At 51.5% G+C, this 12338-nt stretch overlaps 1 protein-coding gene and 1 pseudogene across 3 annotated transcripts; both read right to left on the bottom strand.

The window, feature by feature from the left end:
• Positions 1-3525: 3525 nt before the first annotated feature.
• Positions 3526-4460, bottom strand: LOC125087781 (keratin-associated protein 4-3-like; annotated as a pseudogene).
• A 6310-nt stretch (positions 4461-10770) lies between these two features.
• LOC125087774 (keratin-associated protein 4-4-like) lies at positions 10771-11820 on the bottom strand. Of its 3 annotated transcripts, XM_047708422.1 has the most exons (3): positions 11730-11782; positions 11523-11666; positions 10771-11381 (listed from the first exon to the last, which is right to left on the bottom strand). In XM_047708422.1, the coding sequence occupies exons 1-3, from the start codon at positions 11780-11782 to the stop codon at positions 11147-11149; spliced, it is 432 nt and encodes a 143-aa protein (XP_047564378.1). In that variant the 3' UTR covers positions 10771-11146. The 3 variants fall into 3 exon arrangements, with proteins under 3 accessions (XP_047564378.1, XP_047564376.1, XP_047564377.1); XM_047708420.1 differs by having other exon boundaries at positions 10771-11606; positions 11658-11820; XM_047708421.1 differs by having other exon boundaries at positions 10771-11591; positions 11658-11820.
• Positions 11821-12338: the final 518 nt, after the last annotated feature.

Raw genomic sequence — 12338 nt, 5'->3', positions numbered from 1 at the left:
ACTGAGATAATAAATGAGTGTCAACTTGAAACTGCTAAATTTTGCGGTAATACTTGTAAGAATGGATAACCAGAACAAAATTCATCTAGGACGACTGCACACACAGGTGAGAAAGGAGGAATGAAAAAGTGCAGAGAAGGGGCGCTGGGAGGCTCAGCGAGTAAGCCTCTGTCTTGGGCTCGGTCACGATCTCGGGGTCCTGGGATCAAGCCCCGCATGGGCTCTCTGCTCAGCAGAGAGCCTACTTCCCTCTCTCTCTGCCTGGTACTCTGCTACTTGTGATCTCTCTCTGTCTCTCTGTCCCTGTCTCTGTCTCTGTCTCTCTCTCTCTCTCTGTCTATAAATAAATAAATAAAAAATAATCTTTAAAAAAAACAAACAAACAAACAAAGAACCGCTCAGAGAATGAGAAGAGCTAAAACTAATGTAGTCCTAAAGCCAGAAAGTTGAAGTGGCCTCGATTCCTAGGAGAGATCTGGGGGCATCTGTTTAAAGATATCCAGGAGTGATCAAGTATCGGTGTCAGCAGGTCATGAGGTAGTACTGCCTATTCTCTGAAGTGAGAGGTTGTGTTGGGATTGCTGGGACCAGGAATATGCTCCCTAGGAATAATGGGAGGATAATATCCCTGAATGGCCAAGTCCAGATGGCAGCATTTAACTCTAGGAAGAATGTGGTATTATTATGTGATGGCCAATCAGAGTGGAATGCCAAGGTTCAGAATGATGTGAAACCCTCAGGGACCTAACGATATGGATCATAGGGCATGGTGTCTGTCATAATAGGATATAGGCAGCCGGGGGCTGGGGAGGTGGACGTGGCTCCTGGGGGGCTCAGTCGGTTCAGCTTCTGCCTTTGGCTCAGGTCATGGTCCTGGAGGGCTGGGATGGAGTCCTGCCTCGGGCTCCCTGCTCAGTTGAGAGTCAGCTTCTCCATCAGCCCCTCACCCTGACTGGGCTTGGTCTCTCTCCATCTCGGTCTCTGTGTCTGTCTCTTTCTCCCCTGGAACAGTCAAAAGGATATAGGTAGCCAAATACTGTGCACCTTTGTGTGTGTGTGTTGTGTGTGTTGTGTGTGTGTCATTAAAAGAGCTTAAGAATAAAAGAACAAAGGCCGAGGTCCTTGATCCCAGTGGAAGGTCATGATCCCTGACGCAGTTTGAAGACCTCAGGCTGTTCTCAGACCTATTAACCCATCAATGGAGAGACCAGTCTTTTTGGATGAAGGACCCCAGGAAGTGTATATCATAGAATTTCCTTAGTCCTTGCCCAAGAATCTGTAGCCATTGGCCCATGGGAATCTGGAATACTCATATGTTGGCAGGCTGTTGGACATGGGATCTGTGTTGAACTGGACTGCGGGATATCCAAAACCTTTGATGGCCCCTGTGTGAATACACGGATCTAGAGGTTAGAGTGCAAGGAGAAGTTTCCACATCATCTTCATCCCGGTGATCCATTTGGGGGAATTTGTGCCCCCTTCTCCTCTAATTGTAGGCTGTGTGCATCTAGGGGTCGTGTCTCCAGGAGAGGAAAGCTAGCTGAGGGGAACATGGTCAAATGTGATTGGTATGAAAATGCTGGCTGGCACCTTATCCCTTTGGGTTTCTAGTGTTGGGAAATCATCAAGCACAGAAGGGAGCTCTGGGAGCCATTAGGAAGATGTTTAGCATTGAGCTGATCTACAGGAGCATTCTTGGTATTCCTATTCCCAGGATCAACCGCCGATGAGCAAGTAGTGTAGCCTGAAGAGGACATAGGAATCATGGGCTCAGCACTCTCAGGGATGGGGTTTGAGGTCAGTGCCCCCAGGCAAGTCAGCTAAAGGAGCAGAGGAGCCACCCTCTAACTCCCTGTCTTGTAAGTTTTTCTAGAAGTGGTGGCAGACCCCATGGAGCGGGGTTAATGAGAGCAATCCATAGACATGAGCAGAGGCAGGGGTAGATATGGATATTCATTCGGGCGTCTTTTGCCTTAAATGCCCTGATCCACACGCTAGTGCAGAGTATGGGCTACGCATGGCTCACACTGTTTGCGCACACTGTTCTGCAGGGAATTGTGTCAGCCTAGGGGTGGACCACAGCTGGATGTCTGACCCCTCCCTTCTTTCTACGCACCAGGGGTTGTCCGTGGCTAGTGATACGTGATGTAGGAGTACATAGGCTCAACCCCCTTGCCTCTAAGAGGAGCAGTCCCCTACCCCAGTCCACCACACCCCTCATCTGTGGGGTCGGAACGTGGGGGTGGAATTGGAGGGAAACCACATTTTGCATTCGTTCCTTTTAGACCCCTGATAAGTCTCCCTCCGTTTCTTTTTTTTTTTTTTAAATGATTTTATTTACTTTTTGAGAGAGAAACAGTGAGAGAGAGCCTGAGAGGCGAGACGTTCAGAGGGAGAGGCAGACTTGCCATGGAGCTGGGAGCCCGATGCGGGACTCGATCCCGGGACTCCGGGACCATGACCTGAGCCAAAGACAGTTGCTTAACCAACTGAGCCACCCAGGTGCCCTCTCCCTCTGTTTCTTACGCATTTCTCCCGAGAGCTCTCCCTTGCACATCGTGTTTTAGTCTCTGGTTTTCCGAGTGCGGTGTAAGCATCACAGATGGGGGCAGTTCCCCTCAAACAGGCCTCCTCTAGGGAGACAGCTCCTAACATGGTGGTCTGAGTTCCTCACGGGAGAGTGTCCTGTCCCTCAGGACAGTAAAGAATGATACTTTAGGAATTGGAGACTAATAGTCTAAGACCAAGTGTGCAAATACTGTAGGAAGAAACAGCATATAGTGAAAAGATTAGGTGCTTCAGTGGAGATTCATGTTCAGGGGTGGCCTGCCACCACGGTTACCGTGCGGTTGTATGGGAATGTTTTGAAGGCCCTGATCCTGAGCTCCGGAAGGCTGGCGTTAGGGTGATGGCAGGAGCAGACTCCGACAACAGAGGTCTGAGAGCAAGTAGTTTGTTTGGGAGGTGATCTCAAGAAGGGCCGTAGGGAACGTGAGAAGTGATCCAGGGAAGGGACGGAAGCCAATCCAGAATGATTTCCAGAGCAGGTAAGCCCTGTAGGCAGCTGAGGTGCAGTCCTGGCTGAGGCCCCGGTCTCACACCCCCCTACCCTCGAGGGGAAAGGGGCTAAAGGGGCTAGAGCACTTCATCCACCGAAGTGCTGCCCACTGGTTGAGGACTTCTCCTAGAGACTTCCTCTCCTAGCTGTGGCCTGCCAAGAATTGCCTCCCTTCATCTAGACAAAGGGCTCAGCAGAGAGCAGCGGGTGCTTGCTATAAACCACCAGGGTCGATGTCAGCATGGAGAGTGCTGAGGGATAGAGGTGGAAATCCTAAAGTCGTCTGCGGTGGACTTCCCCTTTCTGCAGGGAGCACCAGAAATACCACCGACCTGCTAAGGATAAACAGTTCACGAGGGAAAAATAATGAGACACAAGGCCCTTCGATCTGTATGCCTGGAGACGTTCAGGTTTATTTGAGGTATAGGAGCAATCTCTGTATGAGGAAACCTGGCAGGAAAGAAGAGTGTGATTGGGATGACACGCTGGCTGAGAGATTTCAGAGAAAATGCAAGGTCCTTGGATTCCCTTGGGAGGGAGCTAGTAAGAAGGAGGCGGGGAGGAGGGTGTTGTTGGTGGGGAGTACATTTGGAGGCCACGTCAGTTGAAAGGGCGGCCGGAACTGAGGTTTGACAGTTGGCCTGTCAGGATTCCGCGCACAGTGGGACTACCTGAGGAAGATTGGTTGATGAAAGACAGCGGGGTGCCGGCCAGGATGCTCGGCAGCAGAAGCCACTAGAGCAGGTTGGGGAGCAGCAGGTGGTCTAGCAACAGCTGGGGCGGCAGCAGCTGGACACACAGCAGCTGGGGCGGCAGCAGGTGGTCCTGCAGCAGGTGGTCTGGCAGCAGGTGGGGCGGCAGCAGCTGGACCCACAGCAGCTGGGCCTGCAGCAGCTGGAACCGCAGCAGGAGGGGCGGCAGCAGCTGGACACACAGCAGCTGGGGCGGCAGCAGGTGGTCCTGCAGCAGGTGGTCTGGCAGCAGGTGGGGTGGCAGCAGCTAGAGGGGCAGCAGCAGGGCCTGCAGCAGCTGGAGCCACAGCAGCTGGAGCCACAGCAGGAGGGGCGGCAGCAGCTAGAGATGCAGCAGCTGGGCCTGCAGCAGCTGGAGCCACAGCAGGAGGGGCGGCAGCAGCTGGACACACAGCAGCTGGGGCGGCAGCAGGTGGTCCTGCAAGCAGGTGGTCTGGCAGCAGGTGGGGCGGCAGCAGCTAGAGGTGCAGCAGCTGGGCCTGCAGCAGCTGGAGCCACAGCAGGAGGGCTGGCAGCAGCTGGACACACAGCAGCTGGGGCGGCAGCAGGTGGTCCCTGCAGCAGGTGGTCTGGCAGCAGCTGGGGCGGCAGCAGGACTCCTCGCCACAGCCCTGGTCAGAGCAGACGGAGCCACAACAGGAGTTGACCATGGGACAGAGGCTGGAGGTTCCGGGTAGGTTTCCAGGAGGAAAGCGAAGGTCTTGAGTGGGAAGTGTCTGGTCCTCGTGCCGTGGCCTCTATATAGCCCAAACCGGGGATTTGTCAACACGTCTTGCCTTGTTGTTTGTTTACCCCAATTATTTGAGGTAATTATCAGATGCACAGCAGTGTTTTTCTAAGTAATGGTTGATGCTCGTGGGACACAAATTTTCTTTTCTAGATGGGATCAATTCTGTCAGGTCTGCTTTCCTCCTGACTCACACCACTGGCATCTTTGGACCACTGTCTTCTCCTCTTCCTCGGCAGAGGGCTGTTACCTGATAGGTGGCATTTGCAATTACATTCTTCCTCTCCCCTCGTGTATCCCCTAGCAGGATGAGATCAGGGCCAACCTACCTCTGGTCGTGGCATTTCTTCCAATGGTCAGTGGGGAGGAAATTCCATGTGCATAGGGTGGCATGTGGGAAGGGGCATGAGACAAGAGGAAAGGCCCTGTAGTATGGGTCACTGTTGAGCAATGAGGAAGGGACAGTTGTCTATGTTTGTGTGACGTTGTTGACCTTTGCCACGGGAATGGGTTTTCTGGGGGGTGTTTCTGTCTTTGGGTCACGTTGTCTACCCTAAAGCCGTGGCAGGCCAGTATCTGAATGGTTCCCGCCACTGCCCTGATTCGTAGTTCCGGAAGCGTTAAAGTTTGCGGTCACGTATCTTTGTGTTGCCTTTCTCCGGATGGTCTTTAGATTCTGAAAGACTTAGCCTCATCTTCATTCTTATGTCGTTCGTATTTAAAAATACTCTTCCACAGAACAGAAAGGAAATGTAGCAAAATCCGAACGTGCCTCTCCTCAGAATTTATCCCCAGACCTGGGAAAGGTACAGCACATTTGTGTGTGTTGGGGGGGGGGGGAGCGGGTGTCCACTGGAAATCAGAATGGATGTTAGTCAAGGTAACTTTGTTCAGTTACTGTTTCGCCCGCTCCACTTAGCCATAGTCCAACGTTGGGATGCGGCAGTCATCGAAGGGCCCGTTAAATATGTCGGGACACATCCTCCAGGTTCTGATTACACGGGGAGCCTGAGGTTTGGCATTTCTGACAAGTACCCAGATGATGTTGATGTTGAAGTCCCAGGGACCATACTTAGAGACGTACTCCTTTATTCTGTTGGCTCGTGCTTTGAGCAAGTGCCTCCGTCAGGTTCCTCACCACTGCTTTTCGATTATAGGAAGCACCCCCCACCGCACACACACACAACTGCAATATGCCATGCAAAGAACCAGAAGAGCTCATAGTAGTGTCATTAACTAAGTTTAAGGCAAAGTGGCCAAGATGACAATTTGTTAAAGACAGAGATTTATTCATAAAGAAATAATGTCGTCACTCTTTCTCATTTGCCTTTTATGATTGATTTTCTGTTTTTGGTGGACTTTACACACAGTGAAGTTAAAAAATCCTGTGTGTATGTCATCCATAGTGGTGAATTTTGATATACAGAAGCCCATCCGTGTAATGCCCGCATCTATCGGGATAGAGCATTTCCATTTTCCTGGACGGGCGCCACCTGCCCTTTAGTAACGTCCTGTCAGTCACAGAGGTGATTGCTGTTTCAGTAGGTTTTCTTTTACCATGGATCTCTTTTGATCTGGAACATCAAACAGACACTACATCTAGGTCTAGTGTGCGGGCTTGTGTGTGTTGGTGTGTGTGTGTGTGTGAGTGAGTGAGTGTGTGTGTGTGTGTGTGTGTACATACTATTCATATAGTCTGCAGAATTTCTCTTAGGTTGGGCACCATTGACTTGGCTTCTGCCTGTAAGCATCACTCATGTTGATGCACATGTATCACTACTTCAGTCAGCGCCGTCCTAGTGACGTACCAAGACTCCTTTGAAGTCATAGCTTTAAATTTCATGGTAGGGTGACCATCCATCCCTAAAGGTAAGCTTTCGTTTTAAATCTTAAATAGAGTATGGATTTCAGTTCACCCTAAATTTTTAAACAATTCTTTCATCTGATGGAAAATGCATAGGACTGAAAAACATGTGACCTATACGAGTATAAGATACAAAACAGTTATGGAGCAAATATTTGTATAGCCAAAGCTTGAGTCACAAAACAGAAGTTTGTTGCCACCAAGAAGGCTCTTGATATGTCCTTTGTTGACCAGAGTTGTTTTTTTCCATGCTACAGATGATTACCGTGCTGATTTTTCAAAGTAACGTTTTTCATTCATTTTCCTTATGGTTTTATTAGGTAGGTATGCACACCTAAACAACAAAGCTTGATTTTTATATGTTTCTGATTTTTAAAAAGAGAATTCTGATTTGATTCTTTCACTCAGTATTATGGAAGAGTTCTGGTAGGCAGACTCCAAGATGGCCTTCAAGATGCTATCCACCGCTTGGTGTTCACGGTCTCCTGTATTTCCCTCCCGTCAAGTAACGTGCTTCTAAACCATGGCAGATGGCACCATCAAGGGGCTGAGTTACCAAGGACTGGGACTTTCATCTCAAAGCCAACCCTTTCTCTCTCTCTCTCTCTCTGGCTTTGATGAAGCCTGGTACAATGTGGGAGAGATCCTTGCAGCAGAGAACTGAGCACGGTCTCCATTGACCATCCAGCAAGGAAGCAAGGTCCCCACTCTAGCGGCCCTCAAGGAACTGAATCCCGCCAGTGAGCACGTAAGTGAAGGGAGAAGTGGCTTCTTCCCTAGTGGAGCCCTCACCTGAGACCCCAGTTCCAGGCAGCACCTTGCGTGCAGCCCTGGGAGACCCTGTGAAATGGAGGGTCTCGGTGGGCCGTACCTACCGAGATATCGGATCCACAGAAACTGAGATCATAAATGAGTGTCACTTGAAACTGCTAAATTTTGCGGTAATACTGTGTAAGAATGGATAACCAGAACAAATTCATCTAGGACGACTGCACACACAGGTGAGAAAGGAGGAATGAAAAAGTGCAGAGAAGGGGCGCCTGGGAGGCTCAGCGAGTTAAGCCTCTGTCTTGGGCTCAGGTCACGATCTCGGGGTCCTGGGATCAAGCCCCGCATTGGGCTCTCTGCTCAGCAGAGAGCCTACTTCCCTCTCTCTCTGCCTGGTACTCTGCCTACTTGTGATCTCTCTCTGTCTCTCTGTCCCTGTCTCTGTCTCTGTCTCTCTCTCTCTCTCTCTGTCTAATAAATAAATAAATAAATAAATAATCTTTAAAAACAAACAAACAAACAAACAAAGAACCGCTCAGAGAATGAGAAGAGCTAAAACTAATGTAGTCCTAAAGCCAGAAAGTCGAAGTGGCCTCGATTCCCTAGGAGAGATCTGGGGGCACTCTGTTTACTAAGATATCCAGGAGTGATCAAGTATCGGTGTCAGCAGGTCACTGAGGTAGTACTGCCTATTCTCTGAAGTGAGAGGTTGTGTTGGGATTGCTGGGACCAGGAATATGCTCCCTAGGAATAATGGGAGGATAATATCCCTGAATGGCCAAGTCCAGATGGCAGCATTTAACTCTAGGAAGTAATGTGTGTATTATTATGTGATGGCCAATCAGAGTGGAATGCCAAGGTTCAGAATGATGTGAAACCCTCAGGGACCTAACGATATGGATCATAGGGCATGGTGTCTGTCATAATAGGATATAGGCAGCCGGGGGCTGGGGAGGTGGACGTGGCTCCTGGGGGGCTCAGTCGGTTCAGCTTCTGCCTTTGGCTCAGGTCATGGTCCTGGAGGGCTGGGATGGAGTCCTGCCTCGGGCTCCCTGCTCAGTTGAGAGTCAGCTTCTCCATCAGCCCCTCACCCTGACTGGGCTTGGTCTCTCTCCATCTCGGTCTCTGTGTCTGTCTCTCTTTCTCCCCCTGGAACAGTCAAACAGGATATAGGTAGCCAAATACTGTGCACCTTTGTGTGTGTGTGTTGTGTGTGTTGTGTGTGTGTGTGTCTTTAAAAGAGCTTAAGAATAAAAGAACAAAGGCCGAGGTCCTTGATCCCAGTGGAAGGTCATGATCCCTGACGCAGTTTGAAGACCTCAGGCTGTTCTCAGACCTATTAACCCATCAATGGAGAGACCAGTCTTTTTGGATGAAGGACCCCAGGAAGTGTATATCATAGAATTTCCTTAGTCCTTGCCCAAGAATCTGTAGCCATTGGCCCATGGGAATCTGGAATACTCATATGTTGGCAGGCTGTTGGACATGGGATCTGTGTTGAACTGGACTGCGGGATATCCAAAACCTTTGATGGCCCCTGTGTGAATACACGGATCTAGAGGTTAGAGTGCAAGGAGAAGTTTCCACATCATCTTTATCCCGGTGATCCATTTGGGGGAATTTGTGCCCCCTTCTCCTCTAATTGTAGGCTGTGTGCATCTAGGGGTCGTGTCTCCAGGAGAGGAAAGCTAGCTGAGGGGAACATGGTCAAATGTGATTGGTATGAAAATGCTGGCTGGCACCTTATCCCTTTGGGTTTCTAGTGTTGGGAAATCATCAAGCACAGAAGGGAGCTCTGGGAGCCATTAGGAAGATGTTTAGCATTGAGCTGATCTACAGGAGCATTCTTGGTATTCCTATTCCCAGGATCAACCGCCGATGAGCAAGTAGTGTAGCCTGAAGAGGACATAGGAATCATGGGCTCAGCACTCTCAGGGATGGGGTTTGAGGTCAGTGCCCCCAGGCAAGTCAGCTAAAGGAGCAGAGGAGCCACCCTCTAACTCCCTGTCTTGTAAGTTTTTCTAGAAGTGGTGGCAGACCCCATGGAGCGGGGTTAATGAGAGCAATCCATAGACATGAGCAGAGGCAGGGGTAGATATGGATATTCATTCGGGCGTCTTTTGCCTTAAATGCCCTGATCCACACGCTAGTGCAGAGTATGGGCTACGCATGGCTCACACTGTTTGCGCACACTGTTCTGCAGGGAATTGTGTCAGCCTAGGGGTGGACCACAGCTGGATGTCTGACCCCTCCCTTCTTTCTACGCACCAGGGGTTGTCCGTGGCTAGTGATACGTGATGTAGGAGTACATAGGCTCAACCCCCTTGCCTCTAAGAGGAGCAGAGTCCCCTACCCCAGTCCACCACACCCCTCATCAGTGGGGTCGGAACGTGGGGGTGGAATTGGAGGGAAACCACATTTTGCATTCGTTCCTTTTAGACCCCTGATAAGTCTCCCTCCGTTTCTTTCTTTTTTTTTTTTTAAATGATTTTATTTACTTTTTTGAGAGAGAAACAGTGAGAGAGAGCCTGAGAGGCGAGACGTTCAGAGGGAGAGGCAGACTTGCCATGGAGCTGGGAGCCCGATGCGGGACTCGATCCCGGGACTCCGGGACCATGACCTGAGCCAAAGACAGTTGCTTAACCAACTGAGCCACCCAGGTGCCCTCTCCCTCTGTTTCTTACGCATTTCTCCCGAGAGCTCTCCCTTGCACATCGTGTTTTAGTCTCTGGTTTTCTGAGTGTGGTGTAAGCATCTCAGATGGGGGCAGTTCCCCTCAAACAGGCCTCCTCTAGGGAGACAGCTCCTAACATGGGGGTCTGAGTTCCTCACGGGAGAGTGTCCTGTCCCTCAGGACAGTAAAGAATGATACTTTAGGAATTGGAGACTAATAGTCTAAGACCAAGTGTGCAAATACTGTAGGAAGAAACAGCATATAGTGAAAAGATTAGGTGCTTCAGTGGAGATTCATGTTCAGGGGTGGCCTGCCACCACGGTTACCGTGCTGGTTGTATGGGAATGTTTTGAAGGCCCTGATCCTGAGCTCCGGAAGGCTGGCGTTAGGGTGATGTCAGGAGCAGACTCCGACAACAGAGGTCTGAGAGCAAGTAGTTTGTTTGGGAGGTGATCTCAAGAAGGGCCGTAGGGAACGTGAGAAGTGATCCAGGGAAGGGACGGAAGCCAATCCAGAATGATTTCCAGAGCAGGTAAGCCCTGTAGGCAGCTGAGGTGCAGTCCTGGCTGAGGCCCCCGGTCTCACACCCCCTACCTCGAGGGGAAAGGGGCTAAAGGGGCTAGAGCACTTCATCCACCGAGTGCTGCCCACTGGTTGAGGACTTCTCCTAGAGACTTCCTCTCCCTAGCTGTGGCCTGCCAAGAATTGCCTCCCTCATCTAGACAAAGGGCTCAGCAGAGAGCAGCGGGTGCTTGCTATAAACCACCAGGGTCGATGTCAGCATGGAGAGTGCTGAGGGGATAGAGGTGGAAATCCTAAAGTCGTCTGCGGTGGACTCCCCTTTCTGCAGGGAGCACCAGAAATACCACCGACCTGCTAAGGATAACAGTTCACGAGGGAAAAATAATGAGACACAAGGCCCTTCGATCTGTATGCCTGGAGACGTTCAGGTTTATTTGAGGTATAGGAGCATCTCTGTATGAGGAAACCTGGCAGGAAAGAAGAGTGTGATTGGGATGACACGCTGGCTGAGAGATTTCAGAGAAAATGCAAGGTCCTTGGATTCCCTTGGGAGGGAGCTAGTAAGAAGGAGGCGGGGAGGAGGGTGTTGTTGGTGGGGAGTACATTTGGAGGCCACGTCAGTTGAAAGGGCGGCCGGAACTGAGGTTTGACAGTTGGCCTGTCAGGATTCCGCGCACAGTGGGACTACCTGAGGAAGATTGGTTGATGAAAGACAGCGGGGTGCCGGCCAGGATGCTCGGCAGCAGAAGCCACTAGAGCAGGTTGGGGAGCAGCAGGTGGTCTAGCAACAGCTGGGGCGGCAGCAGCTGGACACACAGCAGCTGGGGCGGCAGCAGGTGGTCCTGCAGCAGGTGGTCTGGCAGCAGGTGGGGCGGCAGCAGCTGGACCCACAGCAGCTGGGCCTGCAGCAGCTGGAACCGCAGCAGGAGGGGCGGCAGCAGCTGGACACACAGCAGCTGGGGCGGCAGCAGGTGGTCCTGCAGCAGGTGGTCTGGCAGCAGGTGGGGTGGCAGCAGCTAGAGGGGCAGCAGCAGGGCCTGCAGCAGCTGGAGCCACAGCAGCTGGAGCCACAGCAGGAGGGGCGGCAGCAGCTAGAGATGCAGCAGCTGGGCCTGCAGCAGCTGGAGCCACAGCAGGAGGGGCGGCAGCAGCTGGACACACAGCAGCTGGGGCGGCAGCAGGTGGTCCTGCAGCAGGTGGTCTGGCAGCAGGTGGGGCGGCAGCAGCTAGAGGTGCAGCAGCTGGGCCTGCAGCAGCTGGAGCCACAGCAGGAGGGCTGGCAGCAGCTGGACACACAGCAGCTGGGGCGGCAGCAGGTGGTCCTGCAGCAGGTGGTCTGGCAGCAGCTGGGGCGGCAGCAGGACTCCTCGCCACAGCCCTGGTCAGAGCAGACGGAGCCACAACAGGAGTTGACCATGGTGACAGAGGCTGGAGGTTCTGGGTAGGTTTCCAGGAAAGCGAAGGTCTTGAGTGTGGAAGTGTCTGTCCTCGTGCCGTGGCCTCTATATACTGCCCAAACCGGGTGATTTGTCAACACGTCTTCCTTGTTGTTGTTTACCCATTATTTGAGTAATTATCAGATGCACAGCAGTGTTTGTCTAAGTAATGGTTGATGCCCGTGGGACACAAATTTTCTTTTCTAGATGGGATCAATTCTGTCAGGTCTGCTTTTCCTCCTGACTCACACCACTGGCATCTTCTGGACCACTGTCTTCTCCTCTTCCTCGGCAGAGGGCTGTTACCTGATAGGTGGCATTTGCAATTACATTCTTCCTCTCCCCTCGTGTATCCCCTAGCAGGATGAGATCAGGGCCAACCTACCTCTGGTCGTGCATTTCTTCCAATGGTCAGTGGGGAGGAAATTCCATGTGCATAGGGTGGCATGTGGGAAGGGGCATGAGACAAGAGGAAAAGGCCCTGTAGTATGGGTCACTGTTGAGCAATGAGGAAGGGGACAGTTGTCTATGTGTGTG

Source organism: Lutra lutra, chromosome 16, assembly GCF_902655055.1.
Source record: "Lutra lutra chromosome 16, mLutLut1.2, whole genome shotgun sequence".
In the NCBI taxonomy this organism is placed as follows: Eukaryota; Metazoa; Chordata; class Mammalia; order Carnivora; family Mustelidae; genus Lutra; species Lutra lutra.
Note: the sequence above shows the minus strand (reverse complement) of the source record. Positions and strands in the feature narration are given on the sequence as shown.